Source organism: Orcinus orca, chromosome 3 (assembly GCF_937001465.1).
Source record: "Orcinus orca chromosome 3, mOrcOrc1.1, whole genome shotgun sequence".
Taxonomy (NCBI): Eukaryota; Metazoa; Chordata; class Mammalia; order Artiodactyla; family Delphinidae; genus Orcinus; species Orcinus orca.
Window position 1 is genome coordinate 76,402,325 of NC_064561.1, and position 24,328 is coordinate 76,426,652.

General features: G+C 37.8%; 1 protein-coding gene across 9 annotated transcripts in view; it reads left to right on the top strand.

The window, feature by feature from the left end:
- RAPGEF6 (Rap guanine nucleotide exchange factor 6) overlaps positions 1-24,328 on the top strand; it is a 220,023-nt gene that overhangs the window by 3,281 nt on the left and 192,414 nt on the right. For 7 of the 9 annotated variants that reach the window (XM_033405852.2, XM_033405853.2, XM_004279880.4 and 4 more), the window contains exons 2-3: positions 22,807-22,877; positions 23,834-23,890. The exons of the other annotated variants lie outside the window; for them this stretch is intronic. In XM_033405852.2, coding sequence (XP_033261743.1) covers positions 22,807-22,877; positions 23,834-23,890 — 128 coding nt within the window. The remainder of the gene's footprint in view (positions 1-22,806; positions 22,878-23,833; positions 23,891-24,328) is intronic. 9 annotated transcript variants of the gene reach the window in all.

Sequence of the window (24,328 nt, forward strand, 5' to 3'; positions counted from 1 at the left end):
TGGGGAGGGGAGTGGATCAGAAATTCAGTTTTGAATATGTCACATTTGAAATGTCTGTTAGAAATGTCAAGTAAGGAGTTGCGTATACAATTTATAATTATTTCTAAAGAGAAGACTGGGTTGGAAATAGAAATTTTATAGTTATTAGCTTACAGATAATGTCGAAAGTCAGGAGACTAGATGAAATTACCGAAGTAGTGAGTGTACATGGGAATAGAAGAGGACCAAAGACAGTGCCCTGGGGCACTTGATCACTACAAGGTCAGGGGAGAAGAGCAGAAACCAGCAAAGGAGAAGGCATGGGAGCAAACAGTGCAGGAGAAGAAAAACTAGGATAGAGTGGTGCTGTCCTGGAAGCTAAGCCAATAAAGTGTGTAATAGAAGGGGATAAAGCATTGATTCAGCTTATTTTTCCTTGAATATGTACTGGGTACAAAGCATTATAAAAAATATACAAATAGATAAGAATCAGTGTCTTATAATCTTGTAATCAGATGTTTGCATCATATAATTAATGAATAAAGAACTCTTCTGTTTGTTTCTGGGACAAAATTAATGGTTCTTTTATTTTGACCCATCTGTTGTCCTTACATGAAACTATCAACTCAAGCATAATCCTAGTGAGCCAGACACTGAGAATGGAAACTTTCGTAAAGTATGCCATTTAGAACTGTGTTCTAACACAGTTTTTACTTTTCTGGCCATTTCTCCTACTGTGTAGATTCAGCTTCCACAGCACATTATCTTTCCTGAGCTAGTTCTGTGATTTCCTTTCCCACCTTACAAAGATCTTTTTTTTTTTTAAATGGAAAATTTTAGACTTAAATACTCTGGGGGAAGCTAAGTGCTCTAAAGCAAGAAAAGCTGTTAAGGTACTCATTTTGAGTCGTTATGCCAAAATTAAAGATGCCACAGTCAAAACTGAGACCTTGAATTTGGCTTTTTCTCAACTCAGTCCATATTCATTGCCATTCTTTTTTTTTTGGCAGTAAGCGGGCCTCTCACCGCTGTGGCGTCTCCCGTCGCAGAGCACAGGCTCCGGACGCGCAGGCTCAGCGGCCATGGCTCACGGGCCCAGCCGCTCCGCGGCATGTGGGATCCTCCTGGACCGGGGCACGAACCTGTGTCCCCTGCATTGGCAGGCGGACTCTCAGCCACTGTGCCACCAGGGAAACCCTCAGTGCCATTCTTTCTCTGTAATCTTTCTTTTTTACCTCGGAGTGAACACCTTATTTCTCTTATATTTCTGTCTCTAAGTGCTTAATACCATGTTTTGTGCATATTAAATGATCAATAAATATGTTAAAGAGAACAAAATTTAGAATTAATTTTTTAAAGTCCTCATGTTAAAAAGATAATACTTCTGTTCATTAGAATTGCTGATTTTGTACATCCTGGGTGGTCTCATTCTGCACCGTGACTTCAGTTAATTTTTATAGGCTGACACCTAGGTCTGTATAGCGCATGTTACCCCCTTCCATGTGCTTCAGATTCATATATCTAACCAGTAAATTGTCCTCCAGGTTCTTCAATCACTAGTCTCAAATTGAAACCATCATCATTCCTCCTCTTTAATATTCTGCTGGTGACTGCCCCAGTTGCTCAATCCAGAAATTAGTGTTTTTACTCTTGATTCCCCCTGCTGTCTTCCTCTCTATATCTAACTGGTCACTAAATCTTGTTTGATTTTACATCTTGAATCTCTCTCTTCCTATCCAGCTGTACTACCCTAGTTCACACTTTTATCGTTTCACCCCTGAAGTTTTGCTTGAGTCTTTTTATTTATTGTCATATTATTGCTAGAGTGATCTTTCTAATACTCGGGTCTGATCATCTTCTATTCTTGCTCAGAATTTAATTATTTCCCACTGCCTAGATAGCTTAGCAATATACGTTATCATCCAGATCATTTTTGAGAATTAAAAGAGGTGGGTTAATATTTATACCAGGAAAACAGATTAAAGGTCTGTCTCCAGCAAATTGAGATGTATGGTTACCTTACGCAGATGATAACATTAATTTATCCATTCAGTTAACAGATGATATATTAGGCACAATACTAAAAGCCAAGGTAGTAGAGAGAAATTGGACATGGTCCCTATTCCTCAGTGACTTAGGAGACTGACATGAAAACATTAGTAAAATGTTAAGGTTACTAGTGACAAAGGTATGGATAGGGTACTTTACAACTGCAAGTGGGGAAAGGACAGGCTTCTTGGAGGAGCCTTAAATTAAAGCTTAGATATCGTGAATAGCTGTCTGGATGATATCCAGAAGGGAGGTCATTCCAGGCAGCGAGCAGCAGGAGCAAAGGCACTAATGGTGACAAGCCAGGTACATTTGTAGAACAAGAAGCCAGTCTGTAAGGCTAGAGCATGCATTCCCAATGGGGATGATGTCATCCCCAAAGGGACAAAAATTAGGTCTTCTGGGGGGAGTGAAAAAAAAATCTTAGGTATTACTATGGTTTGTGTAGTAATATCTACACAAAACTCATCCCTACCAGACAAAGTCTTATTCCTTAATATTTAATTGGAGATGGGGTGGCAATTATGAAAAATACTCTTTGGAGGGATGTGATAATGAAAAAAGGTTGCAAAACACTGGGATAGTTAGTGTATGGGGTGTTTGTGTGTGTAAGGTGATGGTACATCGTGGTAGATGTTAAATGTTGAAGCTGGGTATAATAGCAGGATTGGATCATTTCAGGGATTTGGACTGGATGTTGTAAATAAAGGAGAACTATTGGAGGGTTTAAAGCCCAGAAATAAGATCAGTTTTACAAAGATTACTCTGTGGGCATTGTTGAAGATGTAGGGGGGGGCAGGGGGTGGGTCGGGAAGGGCACAGGCCGGCTACCTTTGAGGCTGGGTGGTTTACAGTAGGATGAACAAATAACATTTTGTCCAAACCACGATATTTTTCTGTGTGAAAGGCAAGACTGTTAATGATTATATCAGGATAACCGGGAAATCAGGAGATACGGATCTGGTTATAGGAAACAAATGCAGTAGTTCAGGAGTGAGATAAGGTAGCAGAATATTTGATAGTGGAATAGTGAGGAAGTAAAATTGGCCCAACATGGTCACTGGTTGAAACGGGAATTTGTACATCCCACCAGAGTTTTTTTTTTTTTAACTTTGAAATTGACTGTAATACTCATACTGTAAAGTCCGCATGATTTTACATATAAACCAGCTTAATTTTCACAAATATATTTAGCTACCATGCAAATCATGATATAGAATATAACCAGCACTCCAGAAACTCCCCCTTTGCCCCTCCCAATCAGTACCCTTTCCCAAAGGAAACTGTTCTGACATCTTTCACCATAAATTAGTTCTGCCTGTTTTTGAATTTCATTTGAGTGGAATCATACAGTGTGTATTCTTTACAGCAACCAAGGGGACTATGAAGCTATCTTGGTTCTTTGCATTTTATCTCTGGACTGGACTTTGAAGCTCCTCTCTTGGCTTTCCTTGATCTTCATGTACTTATCCTTTTTTATACCGTGACTCACCTACCCTTTTGGATTGGCCACCTCATTCTGTCCAAGCCTACTCTTGTGGTAACTGCCTCAAACCCCAAATGCTGCACTTGAGGCAAAGATATACTCTGTCCTTATATTCTTCTCAAGTGTCTGCAATAGCTCTGGGGCAAATCTGGCAAAACTTTTCTGTCTTTTGCTTGTTGGGACAGACTTGGGTTGGGTCTGTTCAGAGTAATGCAAAAGTTCAGATAATTTCTGAATTTCTCATTTGAGTAACTGTGTATAAGAGTACGTTATTAAAGAGCAGAATTAGGCTAGAAAGAGAGTTCAGTTTTGGAAAGGGTTTGAGGCTCTCTACAGGAGACACAGATAGAGATGTTCAGTAAGCATTTGGAGCTTCAGGTCAAACCAGGTTATGGGTCTGAGTTGGTCTGAGAGTCTGCAGCGTATGGATCATAGGTGAAGTCATGGGATTGGTAGGAATACTCAGAGTGAGAAAACTAAGTGAGAATAGAAGGGCAGACCCTTTGGGTGCTCTAATATTAAAGGGATGGGGGAAGGAAAAGAAAACGGCCAAAGAGAATGAAAAGAAATTGTTTATAGAGGTAGAAGGAGAACAGAAAAGTGGTGTTATAGGAGGACATTTCATAGAGAAATCCCTAATCATTAATACCAGGTACTATAGAGAGTTCAAGCAAGGTGAGGACTCATAAATTCTTCGGGTTGCATCCATCAGAATGGTTTCAGTGGACTGAATACAGAGCCTGACTGCAGTGGATTAAAGTGAGAATCAGACCCAAGAAAGTGAAGGCAGTAAGTTTACTGTTTGTGAGTTTGGCTCTGAGGGGAATGGGAAAGATGTGAAGTCCTCCATTATCTTCTGCCTTATTGACCCCCACCCCCAAACACATGCATTTTAAACTACTTATATAAATATCCTAACACAGTACTTTTTAAAAAAAATTTTTTATTGGAGTAAAGTTGCTTTACAGTGTTGTGTTTCTGCTGTATAGCGAAGTGAATCAGTTATATGTATACATATATCCCCTCTGTTTTAGATTTCCTTCCCATTTAGGTAACCACAGAGCATTGGGTAGAGTTCCCAGTGCTATATAGTAGGTTCTCATTAGTTATCTGTTTTATACATAGTAGTGTATGTATGTCAATCCCAATATCCCAGTTCATCCTACCCTCCCCCTTCCCCCCTTGGTATCCACAAGTTTGTTCTCTACATCCGTGTCTCTACTTCTGCTTTGCAAATAAGTTCATCTGTACCATTTTTCTAGGTTCCACATATAAGCGATATTATACGATATTTGTTTTTCTCTTTCTGACTTACTCTGTATGACAGTCTCTAGGTCTATCCACATCTCTGGAAATGGCACTATTTCGTTCATTTTTATGGCTGAGTAATATTCCATTGTATGTATGTACCACATCTTCTGTATCTTTTTGAATTATGGTTTTCTCCGGGTATATGCCCAGGAGTGGGATTGCTGCATAATATGGTAGTTCTATTTTTAGTTTTTAAGGAGCCGCCATACTGTTCTCCATAGTGGCTGTACCAATTTACATTCCCACCAACGGTATAGAAGGGTTCTCTTTTCTCCACACCCTCTCCAGCATTTATTGTTTGTAGATTTTTTGATGATGGCCATTGTGCCTGGTGTGAGGTGATACCTCATAGTAGTTTAGATCAATAGAAAAGGATAGAAAGTCCAGAGATAAACCCACGCACCTATGGTCACCTAATCTATGACAAAGGAGGCAAGAATATACAATGGAGAAAAGATAATCTCTTCTATAAGTCGTGCTGGGAAAACTGGACAGCTACATGTAAAAGTACGAAATTAGAACACTCCCTAACACCGTACACAAAAATAAAATTAAAATGGATTAAAGACCCAAATGTAAGGCCGGACACTATAAAACTCTTAGAGGAAAACATAGGCAGAACATTCTTTGACATAAATCGCAGCAAGACCTTTTTGACCCACCTCCTAGAGTAATGAAAATTTAAAAAAAATAAATGGGACCTAATTAAACTTAAAAGCTTTTTCACAGCAAAGGAAACCATAAACGAAATGAAAAGACAACCCTCAGAATGGGAGAAAATATTGGCAAAGAGACCGGCAAGGGAATAATCTCCAAAATATACAAACAGCTCATGCAGCGCAATATCAAAAAACAACCCACTGAAAAAATGGGCGGAAGACCTAAATAGACATTTCTCCAAAGAAGACATAGAGATGGCCAACAAACACATGAAAAGATGCTCAATATCACTAATTATTAGAGAAATGTAAATATCCTAACACAGTACTTTTCAACCTGGGCTACATATGTTTTTCAACCTGGGGAATTTTTTTTTTTAATGCCCAGGCCCACCCTTCATTTCTTGAATTAGAACCTTCTGGAATGGAGTATCAAGCATTGGTATTTATAGAAGGCTCCTTAAGTAATTCTAATATATAGACAGAGATTAGAAGCATTGTCCATTGTGCCATATTCTTTCTGTGTGCTTTATATAGGGTGGGAAAGTGTTTAGGGCCCTGGAATTTGGATTTGGATTTGGACAAGCCTACTTCAGATCTGGGCTCTAGCACTGAGAATTTGAGTGACCCTAGGAAAGTTACCTAACCTTAAGATTGAATATCTTTGGGGGATTGTTACGTGGACTGAATAAGATAATATATGTAAGTATTTATTTAGCAAAGTACCAGTCATAATGAGCACTCAATAAATGTAGCCATACATATTAGTTTGTTATTTCCTTTGTCTAGAACACCATCCTCTCATTTGACAAATCCAGACTCCTCACTGAAATCTCATCTTCCACTCCTTCTCTGTGTCCCTTCCTCTGCCATAGCAGTTACTGTACTGTGTTATGATTACTAGCATGTTTGTCTCTCTGGCTGGACTGTAAGCTCCTTGAAGACAGTGACTATTTCCTTACTTCCCAGTTTCCATCATGCAATACTTGTTACATAGTAGGTAGCCAAATATTTGTAGCGCAAATGACTTTAAAGAGAAAAGGAATCTGAAAAATACTGTTCCCCTATTTTTCTAGTAGTGATTTTTGTTGGTCTGATACTTGAAGTGCTGGGGAAAAAAGACTGATGAAGTTTGGCACAATGGCAAAATTTGCCATTAATATCCTCTTATTAAAATAAGAATAATGTACAATTACCATAAAGAAACTATGTGTTTTACCTGGCAGTTCTTCAGAGACAGTTCAGAGAGAGGAACTTAAGTCATACCTTGAAACAGGAACTTCTTTTTTATATGGCTTTGACACACATTTCCAGTTTTAACTGCAATGCCAGTTTTAACTTTTCATGTGTTTTTAACCAGGTGGCTTAAAACTTTTGCTGGGCAAATATTTCATGCTCAGCTAGATGTTAATGTAATTGCCTATTCACAATCCAGAAAAGGATTTTGTTAAAAAACAAACAAAAAATAGCTTATTTTTGTTACCAAAAGTTAAAGAGGGAACTTGGACTGAAAGAATGTAAACTTTAGTATTCTTGTAATTATTTGTTAATCTATTTCAGAATTTAGAGTATTGGTTTTTAAGTGTACACTTGTAGAGATTTTTTCTTAATTGGCGAAAATGTACCATTGTACTTGGAGTCGTTTTTGAGTGAGTCACTGTGTGCATCCTTGAGGGTGGCAGAACAAAGATTCTGTTGTGCTTTTCCACAGCAGATGCACATTCAGAGGGTTCCTTGGAAAATAAGAGAACTTATTTATGCTTCTGGGCCCCTCTGACCTTCATTTGTAAGCTAAACTGTATAGAAAGGGAATACTAGATCTGGATGGGGCCTTTATTAGACGGTTCTTTTGCATGACACCTCATTTTACATGTATTGGAGATTCCCAACTTGAGAAAAAAAACTGGCCATTCAGGAGTTTAGATACCATAAAATCTTGTTTTTGAGAGATGAGGATCTTCCCTGAGAGAGAATTCTGCAAAGAGGAGGAGCAGCCAGGCATGGTGAACTTGACTGACAAAGTCATGTTCTTTGAAAGGGATGTAGGATTGTGAGCTCTGTAACATTGTAGTTATCATTTGGCTTTACCTTGAACTGGCCTGTATAAACTGAGGTCTCGCTGTAAATAAAAACTAAATGAGCCACTTTATTAAGAACTTGAGGTTATGGAGGCATAAGCAGCCCCCATTTGATGTTCACTACTACCAGACATTCTCCACTACTTTGCCCCAAACTGAAATTTTGGCAGCCCTAGGGCTTCTGGCTTTGACATGTGGCAGAGGCAGTGGGACTCGTTGGACAGGACACTTAGTACATAGCAGAAGTAGCAGCACCACCTAGCATGTATTTGTGAACGTATGTATATGTAGCTCTTCCAAAAATACTTTAGCTGATGGTTCAAGAGCTAGTGAAATGGGTTGCATACAGATAAAGGAACTGAACTTGAGAGAGGTAAAATGTCTTGCTCAAGGTCACATGATTCATCAGTCACTTCCTCAGTCCAGTAGTGCCCCACTGCTTTCTCTTTATCAGTGAACTTTAGGTTACATTTTAAGCTTTGAACTGTGTTTTTTTACTGACATCTATATAGAGGCCTAATATTTTCCTAAATAAATGTCTCTCATTTAATTGTGACTGTACTATATGAAGTATAATACTTTAAGGTGCCTGTGTCAATTTAATGGAAGTTTATAATTCTCAAGTTTTGTGTAGAATGAAAACAGGTGTGCTTGATATGTGATTTTTTTTTTTTTATACCATTCTGTTTTATAACTTGTTTTCAGAGGATGGTAGCCTGTTCTAGTTTGGTTTCTTAAAAGCATTCATTTAATACGAGAAGGCTTCATCATAGTATATTTTTTAGAAAAGAGTTTATAAGTGTCACAAGTGGCAACTGAAGTTTGGATTGCTTATGAGCTCCTTAAATGACTCTCTGAGGCAGAGTTGAATGCATGCTTTTTTTGTGGAAGACTGCCTGATGAATGTGTGGTAAATATTTTTAAAGTCCTGTTTTTAAGTGCTAGGGATAAAAGATTAAAGTTCTTAGGGGAGGAGATGGGCAAGTACACAGACAAAATACAGCCTGGTTAAGTACTGTGATAGTTGCACATATCAGGTGCTCAGGAGTTTTGTAGGAGGGCTGTTGGGAGACAGGAGTAAAGGGTAGGTAGGTGTCATTCAAATTGTTTTAGAAAAGGGAACCCTGACATGAGTATAGATTTGAATATATAAAAGTTAGGTGAAGAAGGAACAATGTGTGTTTCCTGAAAAGGGAACAGCATTTTCCAAGGCCACAAGATGAGCTTGGTATGAACATGCAAGTTGCCTGTGTAGCTGGAACATTGGGACAAGAATAAGTAGTAAAATAGGTGAGGCTGCAGGCATGGTCAGGATCCAGAACATGAAGGGCTGTGTTCTCCTTGTTAAGGAGTTTGCATTTTCTTTTTAGAAAGATCACTCTGGCAGCACTCTGAAGAATGGATTACAGGGGGCCAGACTAGAGGCAAGAAGACTGTTTTCTGTTATCCAGTAAGAAATAATGAATCCCTAAATTGCTCCAGATGAGATGAGCAGAGATGTTTAGAAAGTAGGATTGATAGATTTCCTACCAGAGCCATTGAAGGTGAGTACTGTCACCTAAATCAGGGAACTGAGGAGCAAGACACAGCTAGGGATGCAGATAATCAGTTTAACTTTGGATATTTGCACTTGAGTTGCTGAGGAGTCACCCAGGTGAAAGTGTTCAGTGTGCAGTAGAAAGTGTAGGTTGTTTATTACTTCTCCATTAATTAGCTGGTATTCTGTATAGAAGAACTTTCCCCACTTGCCCCTCTCCTCTTTCTCTAAAAAAAAAAATCACTGAATTCAAGGATTATTTTTGTATTTTTAATATTGTCATTGTTCTTTTTGATTCTTAGTTTGCCCCAACTTTAGCCACTGGGAGCCCTTTCTAAGTCAGCTCCTTTTGGCGTGAGCCAGTAGTCTTTAAGTAATACTTTACTTTCTGGCCCAAAAAGGTGTTCCAGGCTTTTACTTTCCTTGCTCTACTACTGAAATCAGCCGTTTATGGGATTGGCCAAAAAGTTCGTTCGGTGTTTTCCGTAAGATGGCTCGCTTAGTTGTCTTTATCTTCATGTGAAACAATTTTGTTAGATTGTATTGTGATAGCTGTCATGTCAGCGTGCATTTTTAAAAAAACATCAAAATTGGTGAATTTTTGTGTAGCCATTTTAATATTGAAGATGGAAGAAAACAACTTTTTTGGCATATTATGCTTTTATTCTTTAAAGAAAGGTAAAAACACAACTGAAACACAAAAAAAGATTTGTGCAGTGTATGGAGAAGGTGCTGTGGCTGATCGAACATGTCAAAAGTGGTTTGCGAAGTTTGGTGCTGGAGATTTCTTGCTGGACGATGCTCCACGGTCAGGTAGACCAATTGAAGTTGATAGCGATCAAATCGAGACATTAATTGAGAACAATCAACGTTATACCATGCTGGAGATAGCCGACATATTCAAGATATCCAGATCTTAAGCACTGAAAATCATTTGCACCAGCTTGGTTATGTGAATCACTTCGATGTTCCACATATAAGTTAAGCGAAAAAAATCTTCTTGACTGTATTACCGTATGCGATTCTCTACTTAAACATAATGAAAATGTTCCGTTTTTAAAACAAATTGTGATGGGAGATGAAAAGCGGATACTGTACAATAATGTGGAGCAGAAGAGATCATGGGGCAAGCTAAATGAACCACCACCAACCACACCAGAGGCCGATCTTCATCCAAAGAAGGTGATGTTGTGCATATGGTGCGATTGGAAGGGAGTCCTCTCTTATGAGCTCCTTCCAGGAAACCAGAAATTCCAACAAGTACTGCTCCCAGTTAGACCAACTGAAAGCGGCACTCGAGGAAAAGCATCCAGAATTAGTCAACAGAAAGTGCATTATCTTCCATCAGGATACCACGAGACCACATGATTTTTTTTATGACCAGGCAAGAACTGTTATAGCTTGGCTGGGAAGTTCTGATTCATCTGCCGTGTTCACCAGACATGGCACCTTCAGATTTCCATTTATTTCGGTCTTTACAAAATTCTCTTAATGGAAAAAAATTCCATTTCCTGGAAGACTGTAAAAGGCACCTGGAACAGTTCTTTGCTCAAAAAGATAAAAAGTTTTGGGAAGATGGAATTATGAAGTTGCCTGAAAAATGGCAGAAGGCAGTGGAACAAAACAGTGAATACATAGTTCAACAAAGTTCTTGGTGAAAATGAAAAATGTGTATTTTATTTTTACTTAAAAGCCGAAGGAACTTTTTGGCCAACCGAATATCTGAGGAACCTGGGTTCCTTTTAGTAGGAAATGGTATTTAGAATCCATGGTCTGGGCTCCAGGTGTGGTAAGTGTTATATAGCCCTTTATTGCCATTTTGCAGAATATATTTACACCTTCACGGATGATAAAACCAATGGAATGGAGTTCTGTGTTTAATGTATGGGCTTGTTAACTTGGAGATATTGTTGAAAATCTTTAAAATAGCTTTAATTGTCTGCTGAACATAATTTAACCTTTGTTTTGTAATACACATTTGTTACCATGTGATAGTGTCCATGCTATACATTTAATAGGTATTATTTTATTTTATGTTTAAAAGGAAGCAGTTTGTCATTCCTATTGTACAAAAAATAAATGTTAAGCAGATTATCCAATGTTACATGGTTAGTAACTGATAGAGGCAGAATTTGAAACCACAGCTGTCTCCACAGTCCAAGTTTTTAACCACACTGTTAGGCTGAAGGCAGCCTAACGATAATTTGGGGAAGATTCTTCAGCATAAGTTTTGGTTATACAACTACAGCTGCAGAATATGTATATCTTGGGATTGAATCTGTACTAACCATAGAGATCCATCCTGAGAGTTTTTTAATTGTTAAAATTGCTGGGATAACGAGTAAAATATCTTGGTTAATGAGTGTTTTAGATACTTGATGTTGTATTGAAAGTTATATGTGATGACTTAAGCCTATCATAGGTAAGAAATAAACTAGTTTTAGACTTTGAGAAACAAAAAATTCAGAATTGCTCTAAGCATTCCACTTTGAGTTTTCCAAGTTTTGGTTGGTTTTATAAGCATGTGTAGAGCAGCAGTCAGCCGAATTGAGAGATGGAGTTGCTGAGAGAAGCGTACTGCTTGGTACAGTGTTGACGAAGGGGTTAGAAATCCCAAAGTGCTTAATTAGAAGTGTATACGTAGCAGAATTATTAATTCCTCATACATACAGAGCTGCAAATATGAATTGAATATTTCATTTAACAGTGAAATTGAAAAGTCATAGAATATGCCTACAGTAAATGCATTAGGTATGGATCACTTGAAGGGCAGTTTGTAGGATGGCAGTGGTCTCCCCCACCTCAGCTTACCTTCACTCATGTAACTGACTGGCTGAGAGGGTATGGCTGATATGTTTTAGGAAGCACTGAGTCATCACCGCTTCCTCACCTTCTTTTTGCCCAAGTAGAACTTATTATTTTTATTCTCTAATCCTGAGTTGGTATTTGTTCTTCTAATACCCCTGGATAATTTCTGCAGTATTTTGTAGTTACAGAACCAGTGGCTGATCTAGGTGTTACTGATCTGGAATGTCATAAATTCTGAGTTTTTTCATCTTCCTCATGATTTCCCTCTTTCACGCTGAGTAGAGCAGCTTTCAAGTGCACACTAAATAATTAACGTCACTTTGAATATAGCATTTAAATTTTTTATTACCAAGAAATATCTGCAAGACTTCCAGTCTGCCTCTGTCAGGGTTGTTTGTTTGTTTGTTTTGGCTTTCTATAATAGCTTTTATTGATCTTGGACATACCAAAAGCCTAACAGATAGTGCAGTACCTTTAGCCTGTCTCAGAGGTAATTGGTACAGAAACCACAAGAAACCTGTTTCTTTTTTTTTTTTTCCAGGCAGGAATTAACACTTTTTTTTTTTTTTAAACATCTTTACTGGAGTATAATTGCTTTACAGTGGTGTGTTACTTTCTTCTGTATAACAGAGTGAATTACCTATATGTATACATATATCCCCATATCCCCTCCCTCTTGCGTCTCCCTCCCACCCTCCCTATCCCACCCCTCTAGGTGGTCACAAAGCACCGAGCTGATCTCCCTGTGCTCTGTGGCTGCTTCCCACTAGCTATCTGTTTCACATTTGGTACTGTATATATATCCATGCCACACTCTCATTTCGTCCCAGCTTACCCTTCCCCCTCCCCGTGTCCTCAAGTCCATTGTCTATGTCTGTGTCTTTATTCCTGTCCTGCCCATAGGTTCTTCAGAACCATTTTTTTTTAAGATTCCATATATATGTGTTAGCATACGGTATTTGTTTTTCTCTTTCTGACTGACTTCACTCTGTATGACAGTCTCTAGGTCCATCCACCTCACTGCAAATAACTCAATTTCGAAGAAACCCCTTTCTAAGACCAGCATTACACAGTCAACAACTATCAATACTTGCTGTCCTGCATAAACCAAAACCATAACCACTCGCATCATATGAGAGAATCAGTTTGCTACTACAACCATCCTTTGTTCTGGGAGATTATTTTCTGTCCTTTCATAAATGCTTAACATCTTGTGACCCTAAAACCAGGTGCACTGGAGGGACCAGGATTTACTGGACATCTCAGTGCTTGCGTTCCTCCTCATTAATAGGTTATCAGCCAAATAACCCGAGTGGCATAGATCCTACCAATAAGCCACTTGTTCTAAACTTTCTGTGCATCAGAACCACCTGTAGGGCTCATTAAACCACAGATAGCTAGGTCTTACTCCCAGAGATTCTGATTCACTAGGTCTGGGATGGAATCTGAGAATTTGCATTTTTTGCCGAGTTCCCAAGTGATGCTGATGGTGCTACTGTAAAGGTCTTTCAGGGTTGTTACTTACACGTAGCGGAACCCAATTCTGGTCAATTTAAAGAAAAGGAATTTATTAAAAGGATAGTGGGTAGCTACAGAATTGTTGGGAGTGCTGGAGAAATAGACTTGGGGCTAGACAACTATGATCCATACTCTTTATCACATATTTGGTAAAGATACTACTGCTGCTAGCACTGAACACAGCTTGCACTGCTGAACATCTATACTGTACACTGCATGTGTACACAGACCCTTCAACCACTAGCTGCCAAAGTGGATTCTGGATAGTTCTTGCTTCTCGGTATCACTAGATTAACAGTTTATGATGAGTATATGTGATTGGTAGTGCTTGGGTCATTTGCCTGTGCCATAGTTTTATGGAAGGTTGGAAAAGTGAAAATCTGATATACTCAGTTTCCACCAAAACTCATAAGTTGAGGTATTTGCTAAAGAGGTGTTTATTCATGGCCTGACTTCTTTGTTAGATATTTTGACCATATGCAATAGGAGTTGACAGAGTATTGCCTGGGAACCAAATTAGCCTACCAACTATTTTGCAAATAAAGATTTATTGGAATGTGCCCACACCCATTCATTTACATTTTTTTTTTTTTTGGTTGTTTTCATGCTACAAAGGCAAAGTGGATTGGTACTTGTGACAAAAACCAAATGACCCAGAAAACCTAGAATATTTATTATCTGACCCTTTATAGAAAAAGTTTGCCAACCCCGGATAGGAGTAATCCTAATACTTCTATTCAGATCCATGCAGTCACCATTTATAGATGCAGTTGGAGAACTGCGTGTAAAATGGCCAAATTGTCAAAGATTGGAGACAAATAAAGGGCAAACTTTTAGATAATTTGAAGGACTTTTAGAATCTGTAGTTCATCAACTTTGTCAGACTTTCTTCAGGCAGAGAACTGGAGAACCATGTGTATATTTCAAAACTTGTAAATTATGTTCTCACTTAGACTTTAAAATGGAAAAGTGAATTCCTAATTCTTTGTCAGCTATTCATGGCATCATCAGTGATGTACCAGAGATGTCCTCTGACTTGAAAACAGAGGAAATGATATGACATAATTCAGTTGAGGATCTCAGGAAATTCTGGGACTCCTGGACTCTAGCCTACCCTCATTGGGCAGGTCAAGTTATGGATTTCTAATTCTGTTTGTCAAGACATAACCTTTCCAGTTTTCAGACCTTGTTTGCCACTAAAACAAAATTGTCTTGATGTTAGAAAATAACAAGCACATTTCCATGGGATAGGCATTTTGTGGGTGTCTGACCAGGTTATGATGACTCTTAATTCAAAGGGTGGGGCCCCAGCAGCTGTGTTTGTAGTATATGACTACACCTACCAACCACTGTTTTGGAAGTTCTAGCTCATGCATTAAAGCTAGGGGGGAAAAAAAAGTATGTACATACATAGATTGGGGAGGAAATACTAGTGTTCTTGTTCACAGGAGATGTTACTGTATATGTAGAAAATCCAAAAGAATCTACAAACTGTGAAATTTATTAAGGTTTATAGTATACATCTTAAACTTATCACAATCAACCTTCAAGTGATATTATACTATTTCTTATATAAGAACCTTACAATACTATACTTGCATTTTTACCTCCTGGCCTTTGTGCTGTTGTGATGCATTTTACTTGTACACATAAATAAACCTCATAATTCATTGGTGTCGTTGCTGTTGCTTTAAATAGTCAATTGTCTTTTAAATAATTAGAAAAAAGATTTATATTTACCCATGTAGTTACCATTTTCCAGTTTTTCTTCATTCCTTTGTGTAGCTCCAGATTTCCATCTTGTATTGTGTTCTTCTTTTATGAATGACTTTTAACATTTTTTATAGAGCAGGTGTGCTGGTGATTGACTGACTCAACCTTTGTATATATGAAAAATATTTTGCCTTCCTCTTTGAAGGGTATTTTTCTGGGAATAGTATTCTAGATTGATAGTTTTTTTCTTTTGTGACTTTAAAGGTGTTACTACAGTGTTGTCTGGATTGCGTTGTTTCTGACTATTCTGTATTCTAATGATCTCGCTGTGTAATTTATCTTCTTTAGCTGCTTTTATAATTTTATCATTTTTTTAAGCAATTTGATTATGATCTTTGCAGTTGTTTATTTCATATTTCTTGTGCTTGGGTTTTGTTGAGCTTCATGGATGTGCAAGTTTATAGTTTTTATCAAATATGGAAGATTTTCCACCATTCTCCAAATTGTTTTTTTGTTCTTTGTCTTCTTCACAGTGACTCCAGTTATACTTCTGTTAGGCCTGCTTAAAGTTGATGCCTGTCCTACTGTTCACATTTTTGTGCTCTGTTGATATTTTTTCCATATTTTCTCCCTGTGTTTTATTTATTTATATTTTTAATTGAAGTATAGTTGATTTACAATATTATGCAGTGTTAGATCATACATACAACATAGCAATTCAGTATTTTTGTAGATTATACTCCATTTAAAGTTATTATAAAATATTGGCTGTATTCCCTGTGCTGTACATTACATCTTTGTATCTTATTTATTTTATATTTAGTAGTTTGTACCTTTTAATCTCCTACCCCTATCTTGCCTCTCTCCCCACTGGCAACAAGTAGTTTGTTCTCTATATCCATGAGTCTGTTTCTGTTTTGTTATATGTATTCATTTGTTTTACTTTTTAGATTCCACATGTAAGTGATAACATGCAGTATTTGTCTTTCTCTGTCTGATTTATTTCACTAAGCATAATACTCTCCAGGTCCATCCATGTTATTACAAATGGCAAACTTTCATTCCTTTTCGTGGCTGAGCAGTATTCCATTGTGTGTATATATGTGTGTGTGTGTGAGCGCACACATACGTACGCATATTACGTCTTCTTTATCCATTCATCTGTTGATGGACACTTAGTTGCTTCTGTATCTTGGCTGTTGTAAATAATGCTGCTATGAACATTGGGTGCATGTACCTCTTTGAATTAGTGTTTTAATTTTCTTCAGATGTAAGCCTAGAAGTGGAATTGCTGGATCTTAACGGTAGTTCTATTTTTAGTTTTTGAAGGAAGCTCCATACTGTTTTCCGTAGTGGCTGCACCAATTTATATTCCCTTTCCTTACTAGGGCTCCCTTTTCCCCACATCTTTGCCAGAATTTGTTATTTGTGATCTTTCTGCTGATAGCTGTTCTGACAGGAGTGAGGTGGTATATAATTATGGTTTTGACTTGCATTTCTCTGATGATTAGTGTTGCTGATCATCTTTTCATATGCCTCTTGGCCATCTGTATATCTTCTTTGGAAAAATGTCTTTCATGTCTTTTTCTTCTGTCCATTTTCTCATTGGGTTGTTTCTTTGATACTGAATTATATGAGCTGTTTATATATTTTGGATATTAACACCTTGTTGGTCATATCATTTGTAGATATTTTCTCTCATTCAGCGGTCAATTGTCTTTTTGTTTTGTTGATGGTTTCCTTTGCTGTGCAAAAGCTCTTAGGTCTAATTAGGTCCCATTTGTTTATTTTTGCTTATGTTTCTGTTGCCTTAGGATACAAAAAACAATATTGCTGTGATTTATGTCAGAGTGTTCTGCCTATGTTCTCTTCTAGGAGTTTATGGTTTCAGGTATTACAGGTAGGTCTTTAATCCATTTTGAGTTTATTTTTGTATATGGTGTGAGGAAATGTCCTAATCTCATTCTTTTACATGTAGCTGTCCAGTTTTCCCAGCATGACTTACTGAAGAGATTGTCTTTTCCCCATTGAATATTCTTGCCCCCTTTAACTTAGATTAATTGACCATAGGTATGTGGGTTTATTTTTGGGCTCTCTATTCCATTTCATTGATCTATGTGTCCTTTTTTTGAGCCAGTATCATCCTGTTTTGATTACTGTTACTTTATAGTATAGTCTGAAGTGAGGGAGCATGATACCTCAAGCTTTGTTCTTTTTTCTCAAGGTTGCTTTGGCTATTCGGGTTCTTTTGTGGTTCCATATAAGTTTTAGGATTATTTGTTCTAGTTCTGTGAAAAATGTCATGGGTATTTTGATAGGGATTGTATTAAATCTGTAGATTGCTTTGGGCAGTATGGACTTTTTTTTTTTTTTTTTTTTTTGCGGTATGCGGGCCTCTCACTGTTGTGGCCTCTCCCGCTGCAGAGCACAGGCTCCGGACGCGCAGGCTCAGCGGCCATGGCTCACGGGCCTAGCCGCTGTGTGGCACGTGGGATCTTCCCGGACCGGGGCACGAACCCATGTCCCCTGCATCGGCAGGCGGACTCTCAACCACTGCGCCACCAGGGAAGCCCAGTATGGACATTTTAACAATATTAATTCTTCCAGTCCATGAGCACAGGATATCTTTCCATTTCTTTGTATCATCTTCAGTTTCCTTTATCAGTGTTTTATAGTTTTCAGCATATGGATCTTTCACCTCCTTGGTCAAGTTTATTCCTATATATTTTATTCTTTTCATGCAGTTTCAAATGCAATTGTTTCCTTGCTTTCTCTTCCTGATAGTTCATCATTATGAGTGTATAGAAAAGCCACATATTTCTGTATATTAATCTTATATTCTGCAACTTTATTGAATTCATTTATTCTAATAGTTTTTTTGGTGGAAATTTTATAGAGTTTTCTATATAAAATATGACATCATCTGCAGATAGTGACAGTTTTTCTTCTCTTCCAATTTAGATGCCTTTTATGTCTTTTTCTTGTCTGATTGCTGTGACTAGGACTTCCAATACTATGTTAAATACAAGTGGCAGGAATCAGCATCCTTGTCCCAAGTTTCAAGTGTTCGAGAGCAGAAGTCCTGAAGGTTAAATCTGAACTGGTTCCATTTTCTCTAAGTGTGTGCTCCCCCCCAGCAACCTCGGCATTTTCACCCCAGAAGGTAGCAGTGCTGGACCATGAGAGGCCAGAGTGGGCAGTCGATATGGGTCAAGGTGCACACTGGGGCAGTCCCAGCACACTGGAATTCCAGACTGCTTCTGATCTGCTGTCCCCACGAATGCCAGTAATGGTTGCCCTCACCCCATTCAGATGCAGTGCTGGGTCTGGGCTGGCTCTGTCTGCCATAGCTGTCTACTCTACTTGGCTATGGCAGCCTTCACCCTAGTGGGGAGCTGTGCCATGGAGCAAGAGGGGCTGAAGCGGCCCTCAGCATGAGCCAGGGTGCACGTTTGGGCAGATGCAGGAAGCCAGCTAAAGTACCTGGCATTTTCAGTTGCTTTCTCCACCCTGTTTTGAGAGAAACCAAGCACGTGGGTGCTCTTCACTAGCAACGTCTAGATTTCTCACAGCCCCTGCTAGTCCCACTGGTCTTCAAGTCAGCCAAGAAGGGGACTTATCTTTCTGGTGTTGGACCCCAGGGCTGGGTTTCCTAATATGTGGTTCACACCCCTCACTGTTTGGGGAGGGTCTCTGAGCCCATGCAGTCCCCCTCCTCTGCTGTATCCCCTCCTAGGGGCACAGGTCCTCACCTGATTGCTTCTCCTCTTTTCTTACCTGATTTCATGTGGATCTTTCATTACAGCCTTGGTTGTATAAGAGCCTTTCTGCCAGTCTCCAGTTTGTTTTCAGTGAGAGTTGCCCCACATGTACAATAGATGTATTTTTGATGTGTTCACTGTGAGCTCTGACTCCTCCTACTCCACCATCTTGATCTCCTTTCCCCATGTATTTTATTTTTTATTTCTATTTTTGTGTCTTTAAGTTTTTAAATCTTTTCTTCTACAGTGTCTTAATGTGTCACTTATCCCATCCAGTGTATTTTACATCTCAGTGTTGTTTTCATCTCTGGAATTTTTTTTTAGTGTCCCTTGTTATATAGTTAATCTTTTCTATATTTTCTTGAACATATGGAATATAGTTCCAGTAAGTTTTTAAATATCTTTTTGTATTAATTCTGTTATCTGGTAATTACTGAGTTGGTGTTGATTTTTTCTCTCCTCCTTATGGGTCATTTTTCCTGTTTCTTTTCATGCCTGGTGATTTTTAATGGAGTACCAGAGATTGTGAATTTTACTTTTTTATGTGCTGGGTATATTTTATTTCCTGTAAATATTCTTTTGGGACACAGGTAATTTGGAAATCATATGACCCTTTGGGGCTCTTTTTTGAGCTATGCTACGTAGCACCAGAGTAGCATTTAGTGCAGTGTTAATTTTGCCCAGTACTGAATCCAAAGGCTTTTGAGTACTCTACTAAATGCATTCTGAATTATGAGATTTTTCCACTCTCATTTTTCCATTCTGGTTTTCCACTACCAGAATAGTAACTCCTCTGGTCCCTGTGTGAGTTTTGGGTATTGTTCCCTTTAATCCAAGAAGTTTAAACCTCAGAACTGTTGATGTTTTGGCCCAGAGAATCCTTTATTCTGGGGCCTTGTCTTGGGCATCATAGGGTATTTAGCAGCATCTCTGGCTTATAGTCATGTGATGCTAGTAGTGCCCCACCTTCCCCTCTGAAAATTATGACAACCCCAAATGTCTCCAGATATCACTATGTCACCCAGGGGGCAAAATCAGTCTTGATTGAGGACCACTACTCTAATCCTTTCAGATGGTTCTTTCCCTGAGTTCAGGTATTTCTTCATGTACATGGAAAGATCAGTACTCAACCTAGACTCAAGTGAAACCTTCTGTAGGTTTTCAGAACATTCTTTCTTTCTGTGTAGTATGCGCCCTCTCTGTCTGGCTCTGCAAACTTGAGCTACCTTCTACTCTGCAGGTGGCCAGCTACTTCTTCTCAAGATACAACCAGGTAGTAAGGTATGATAATTATATGAATCACCTCATTCGTAATGTCTTATCTCTTGAAAAATGTTTCATTTATTTATTATGATTTTTAGTTGTTTTAGATGGAAGGTAAGTCCAATCCCTCTTATTCCATCTTGAATGAAAGCTGAAGTCTCAAAAGTTGTCTTTTACTTTTGAAGGGATGTTTTGTAATACTTCTGACACTGCACCCCCGAAAACATTGAAGTGGCAGGTCTTTGAGCCCTCATAGAGTTAATATCTCACTTCCAGGAGTTCAAGTGTGTTACCCAAGACTCCAGGGTACCAGCCACTCCTTGCTCATTCTCTTGTTCATTCTGTTCAGTCAGCAAAATACATATATAATGTCTTAGGTGGTCTAGATGGCTTCAAGTTATATTATGGTAGAGACTGAGAAAGTTGCAATAGCCCTTAGGCAAAACTGTAAGTTAATATTGTCCTGCACAACTGCCAACTGTTTCTTGTACTTTTTACTTTAGTAACTGGAATGGAAAAGAATACATTCACCAAATCAATACCTGAAGCTTAATTAATCATTCCTTCAACAATATTATGTCTGGGACTTGCAGCTGTGCCCAGAGCTAAAATTTGGTTAAGTGTATGACAGTCTATAGTCGTTTTTTAGGATCTGTCTGATTTTTGCAGATGATGCATGAGAAGGACTGTCACCCCTGCATACTTTTAAGCCTTTACTGGCGGCCCTAGTCTTTGCTTCTTTGCCTCTTTGGAAAAGCAATGTTGTCTTTTATTTACTATCTTGTTCTGGGGAATGGGGCAATTTCAGAGGTTTCCACTTGACTTTTTCCACTATGACAGCTTTTACCACATAGGTTCCTTTGTGGGAGTTAGTCTAACTGCCAGATAAAAAAATTCTAGTTATAAACTTGGGGAGTGGAGAGAGACAAGACTATTAGGTGGGTCTGTAGGCTCAGTGAGGTCACTATGAACCAGACTTTTTCCAGGACTCTGTTTCTGACCTCAACTCAGAAAGTTTTGGCTAGGAGGTTGTTTCTTTTGCCCCACAGAACCTCGACTTGGATCATTCTCTTAGTTCTATTCAGCTGGTAGCTGGTCTGGTCTAAGAAGGAATCACATATCCGGTTCCTTGGTGCTGTTTCATGTGGCCTTTCTCTTTCAATGAGGCTATTTTGGGCTTCCTCACAACATTGGTGCTCTCAGGGTATTTGAATCTTAGAAGTTACACGACCTCACTTCTGGCACATTCTTTGGGTCAGAACAAATCACAGGACCAACCCAGATCCATGCGGAGGGCACCTAGATTCCTACTTTTGCTGAGGGGGTGACAAGGTCTCATTGCAAAAGAGCATATGGGATAAGACATATCATTGTAGTCCTCTTTGGAAGTACAGTTTATCATATCACTGCTCCATCTGCTGTCTTATAGAATTTTATAGACCTTTTTTAGGTCTATAGACTCATTTGCTATGGTTTCCTCTTTTAATCTATTCATCTCTTTTTATATATATATATATATGTATTTATTTATATATATATATATATATATATATATATATATATATACTTAAAAATCTTTTTCCCTCTTATTTTGGTAAGGATTTAGCAGAGATGTGTGTGGTCATTGAATCCATCATGGTTAATTGGCAGTTGTAAGCTTTGGAATCAGAGATTATTGCTTTTTTTCTTAGAGCTTCCTTGTTGTCTTAGTAGCATATTGGGGAAACAGGTTGTCTTATGTGTCTTTTCTTTTTTTCTCTCTGTCATTTGATAATTCTCTTGTTATATATCAAAGAGAGTAGTGTTTGGGAGCAGTCTGCCCTGGTATAAAGGCATTACTCCTTGTAAGAGAATAAGGAGGTAAATTTTACATAGAGAATTTAAGCTTCTTTATAATCACTGTGCATCAGCGTTCTGTGGTAAAATACTCTTTTCTGTCAGGAATGTTCCCTGCTTCCACACTTTCCTTTTGCTATGCCATTGCTCTTAGCTGAGGTTATACTATACTACTATACGTTATTAACCTGGGTTTATTAATATCTAATTATCTGAATGAGGGCTAGAGAAATGTTCCCCAGTTCTTTCAGAGAGTGAACAATAGCATTGTCCCATTGGATTTCAGTTTTGTTTAGTGGTAGATTAATACCACCTTGAGTCTGTTTGAAAAGAGTTTTTTTTTTAGAAAATCATATTTTAAGAGGAATATTGACAAACAGAATCATCTCCAGAGGAGATCAGTTAGGATGCTTAAAGATCTGGAACCTGCAAATATTTAGACTTTGTTATTTGGAGGAAAAAAAAAAAAGACTTAAAAGAAGACAAGATAACTGTTTTCAAATATTTGGAGGTCACTAAAAAGGAAAGATTGCATCTGTTTAGAAATGAAATAGACTTTTATATGAAATAATGAGTTTTTTGGCATTGTTTGAGTAGAGGTTGTCAGCCATGCTGAGGAGGGGTTCCTGTGTGAGTTGAGGGAACTCTTCTAAACCTTTTCAGATCTATTGTAATTCAGAGATTTTGTGACTCTTCTGTAGTTAACAGTTGTGTCATAAATGGTTGTTTGCTTAAAATCAGAATTGTGGGATATCATATTTTAAAAAGTATATTTGAAAATTAATCTAAAGTCTTTTCTGTTCTACAGGACTTAAATACTATTTATTCTTATCTTCATGGAATGGAAATATTATCAAATCTCAGGGAACATCAGCTTAGGTAAGTGTGATGCTGTGTTTAAGAGCATGTGCTAAGGAGTTATTCAAATGAGTTTGGATAGATAGTTGCAGGGACCAAATCATTTAGGGGCTTTTTATAGGATATGCAAATAAATGGGCCTTTCTCATTCCAGTTTTCCTTAGCCCTGGGACTTTGAGCAAGACTTAACATCTAAGCTGCAGTTTTGTCTTCCATAAAATAGGGATACAAAGATTACCTTTGTTGCAGCATTTCGAGGATTAAATGAGAATATTTAAAGCAAAGTGCAGTGCTCAGTTTGTGCTAGCTAGTGAAAACAGAACTTTCTCTTTGTAGTTTGTATTGATATTTATTGTATCAAATGCTTGAGATGGGCATGGTATGATGTAGTGTTATATTAAAGTGGAAGGAACAAGACTCTTGATTTGGCATAAGCTCCTATGGACAGTACCCATAAACTTTCCGAACCTCATTTTTCTATTCTGTAAAATGAGTTTTCTCTCCTGCTACCTTGTCTCATTGTGATTATATTTGTAAAGATACTTTTGAGTGCTATAAGCACTAACTATTATAACTTTGCATAGTATTTTAATTAAACTGTGTTTTTCTTCCATGACCAGCTTACTTATCACTTTTTCTGGCTATTCTTTAAGTTTCTGGCTATGGACCAGATTCTAAATGTAATTGTTTGGAATTTATTATTTTCTGTTTTCTGTGTAACATAATTTAGATATTAGTATATGTCAAGTAAGTATATCAAGAAGAAAGAAAAAACTAGGGCATTAGTAGTAAAGTATTTTTAAATACAAGCAAATTTATATTTATTCAACAGATTTGTGTGTGTGTGATCATATTTTTAAACTCCAGTGAAAAATTTAGTGATAGATCTGATAATTTTCTGTTGTAATTATAACAATTTTTGAGACAATTCAAATAAAATAATTTTAAAATTTTTTACTTTTTAAAAAATATGTTAGATTAATGTCTGCGAGAGCACGCTATGAGAGATACAGTGGCAATCAAGTTCTTTTTTGGTAAGTATTTCCATAATTAGCTTAAATTAATGTTTAAAATTTAGATTGTTAGCATTGAAATTCATTTGATTCTGGAACAGTTTCTGTAGAGGAGATTGAAATATATTCCTAAACTATGAAATATAATGTACATAGGGCTCACAGAAGGTGTACAGTGCAATGAAGTTTAATAAATATATACACCTGTGTAACTACTATGCAGCGAATATGTAGAACATATCAGCTCTTCAGAAGGCTCTAGTCAACTGTCTTGGAAAGGTAATCTAGTTCTGATGTCTGTCACCTTAGATTAGTTTTGTCTCTGTAAATTTCATATAGATAAAAATCTGTTGGTCAGGCTTTTTATACTTCACAAATGTTGCAGATTCTTCCATGTTTTTGCATTCATTCTTTTTCAGTGCTTAACAGTATACAGTTATGTGAAAATAACATAGTTTG